We start from the raw sequence: 2,660 nt of genomic DNA on the forward strand, positions 1-2,660 counted from the left end.
GCTACCCTTTACTTTTATATGAGCGCGACCTCCCGCGGGCGGGGCGATTTACTTGGCGGCTACTGGAGAGCCTGGGAGGTACTTTCTGTCCCCTTGATTTACATTTCTGCTTCTCATTACTTGTACATTGCACCCACAGCGCACTTTTACAGTCTGTATTTTGCTCTCAGCATTTCGTACTTACATTCTGCGCTGCTTTTCTCAGCTATGGGTTTATGTATACTTCCCATCATTAGCCCCAGAGCTGGAGGTGGTAGGGATTCCCGTGACTCCATATTCATTGATATTCGAGGGCCCGCACCGGCCGAGGCCTCGAGAGACCCTCGTTCGCCTGCGACAGTACTTCGACACTGTGCGACACTCAGAGGTACTCCAGAACTTTCAGCTCTTTTCATTTTCATCTTTGATTTGCATTGTATATTCTTGATTTCTGATCGGTTTATGCATTTGTCATCCGCAGATTACATGGCAGCCTTGGGCGCCCCTGGGTGATGATCTCCGACTTCAGTATACCGGAGCATCAGGCATCTCCCAGTATAGGGTCCTGCTTGAAGGGCCGGTTGGCAGGGCATGGTTCCTGGGGGAGCGCTTTCTGCGCCAGGTATGGGGGTATCTTTCTCAGGATATTCCCGCAGCACCCCCAGCTAGTATGCGGACCGCTGACAGACTCTCTTACTCAGAGGTAGTCGGCGCCATGCTGGGTACTGAAGCCTTACTATATACTGAGGAGGGGGACTACGCCACCTACCGTCACATATATTTGATGCCCCCATTGACGGAAGCTCGTATCCCGATGATGAGGCCTGCCGGTATGTCATCCTCGGGTCAGGCTCAGGCTCGAGCTACAGACATCCCTTCTTCTAGCAGGGCTGGCGCATCTAGAGGTGGGAGTAGACCGTTTCCTCCGACTCCGTCGATTCATCCTCATGTCGGATGGCCAGATATGCCTACTGAGTTGATGGCGTGGCAGTACGGGGCTAGCTCTCCGACTCTGATTCCACTAGAGCCTCCGATGCCCAGTGATCGATACGCCATTGATCCGGACTCACCGCCGGTATGCTCCACTTCTTTTCATTCATCATTCAGATGTTTAGACACTCTTCTGTTCACTGATGATTATGAACTCGTTTTTGCAGCCATCGCGAGGATACATGGAGGAGGTGGTTGGGCTGGTGGCCACACTCGAAGGCATGGTCCTGCGTAGGGAGGCACAGTTGTCTGTCGCGGGCATCCAGGTACCTTCAGTTTTCTGGCATTTATCATACTTCTGATGACATGCTGATTTCTACTGCATCGATAGACCTTTTGTGTAGAGCACATCTGACACACACCCCACTTATACACTGTACTTACATGCACTCACTTCATGTAGCCTCTGCTTGTATCTGCATCTGATGTATATATTTGGACTGATGTATTTGAATTGAATTCTTTGTTTTCAGATGCCTTCCTGGTCCGGTCAGCCGCAGACCAGGCCATCCGGGCCTCATTGGGGAGCTGGGCCATCTGGGCCTTTTCAGGGGGCGGGGTCGTCTCGGCCTTCCCGAGGAGCCGGGCCATCTAGGCCTTATCGAGGAGCTCGAGGAGGGCCTGTCCGCAGACGCAGGGCTCATGTTGTGGAGGTGGAGCCTGATGAGGAGGAGGAGGAGGCTACCGACCGTCAGTTCGAGACATCTGTTGAGGAGGGAGGCTCCGGTTTTGGCTCGGGGAACAGAGGCGAGGCTGAGGGGGATCCTGAGGATGACGGCTCCGACTCAGATGATGGTGCGGAGATTGTCCCGCAAAAGAGGACGAGGCGTGCTTCTCGTTCCCGCTCCCGAGGACTTTGATGTTGTTATTTCCTGCTTTATTTTTCTTTTTTGCTAGTAGTTTGTAGCACTTTGCACATTGTTAGGCAGTTTTATTTTTGTAAAACTTGTACCTTTGTTTGTTGTAAAGCATGATGAAATGAAATAGCTTTTGAGAAGGTGTTTGTACTTTAAACTTTTAGCATCGTATCGCACCAACTTATTTTGCACAAAAATGAGATTGAATGGTAATGCGCAATGTGTAATCACCAAGTCAGGTAGTGAACCGACGCAACAAACTAAGCAACTCAACTTACTTAAGATATAACAGAATCTTTAGCAAGTTTACAACTCGATAAGCAAAATGCAATAACGTAAATAAACAAGACTTTAACAAAAATTGCTTAAACAGAGAGCAATGACTCAAAAACACAAAACACGTCCGCTCGACAAACAACTCGATAAGCAAAAGGACAACTCGATAAACAAAACTTAACAACAACAAATGTGTACTCCTGATGATCTGGGCATCGGAACGCATCCGAAACGGAGGGAGATGAAGGCCTTTGATTCTCCCGTTGCCTGGAAATGCTTGGAATTCTCCCTCGAAAGGTAAAACAGGGTCAAGGAGATACACTGCAGCATTGCCAGCCATCCTTGGGAGCTGGCCGGCCATTTTTGGTGGAGAGAGACAGCTGGCCGGCCATTTCTGAAAAAGTAAATGGCTGGCCAGCCAGAAAAAGTAGCTGGCCGGCCATTCAGTCCTGCAGCCACCAGATTTTTGACATGTGTCCCCGTAAATAGTGTTTTTCCTTCTATAAAAGCCTCAACTTCGGGAACATTCATTTCATCTTAGTTTTAGGCAAAGATGGA

General features: G+C 49.4%; 1 protein-coding gene across 1 annotated transcript; it reads left to right on the forward strand.

Moving 5' to 3' along the window:
• The first annotated feature begins 254 nt into the window (after positions 1-254).
• LOC145796775 (uncharacterized) lies at positions 255-1,962 on the forward strand. The gene is made up of 4 exons (XM_082881922.1): positions 255-367; positions 461-1,054; positions 1,137-1,235; positions 1,443-1,962. Exons 2-4 carry the CDS (start codon positions 650-652, stop codon positions 1,827-1,829), a joined length of 891 nt encoding a protein of 296 aa, XP_082738048.1. The 5' UTR covers positions 255-367; positions 461-649; the 3' UTR covers positions 1,830-1,962.
• Positions 1,963-2,660: the final 698 nt, after the last annotated feature.

The sequence above is a fragment of the Camellia sinensis genome, chromosome 8, assembly GCF_055761805.1.
Source record: "Camellia sinensis isolate YWXY chromosome 8, ASM5576180v1, whole genome shotgun sequence".
NCBI lineage: Eukaryota > Viridiplantae > Streptophyta > Magnoliopsida > Ericales > Theaceae > Camellia > Camellia sinensis.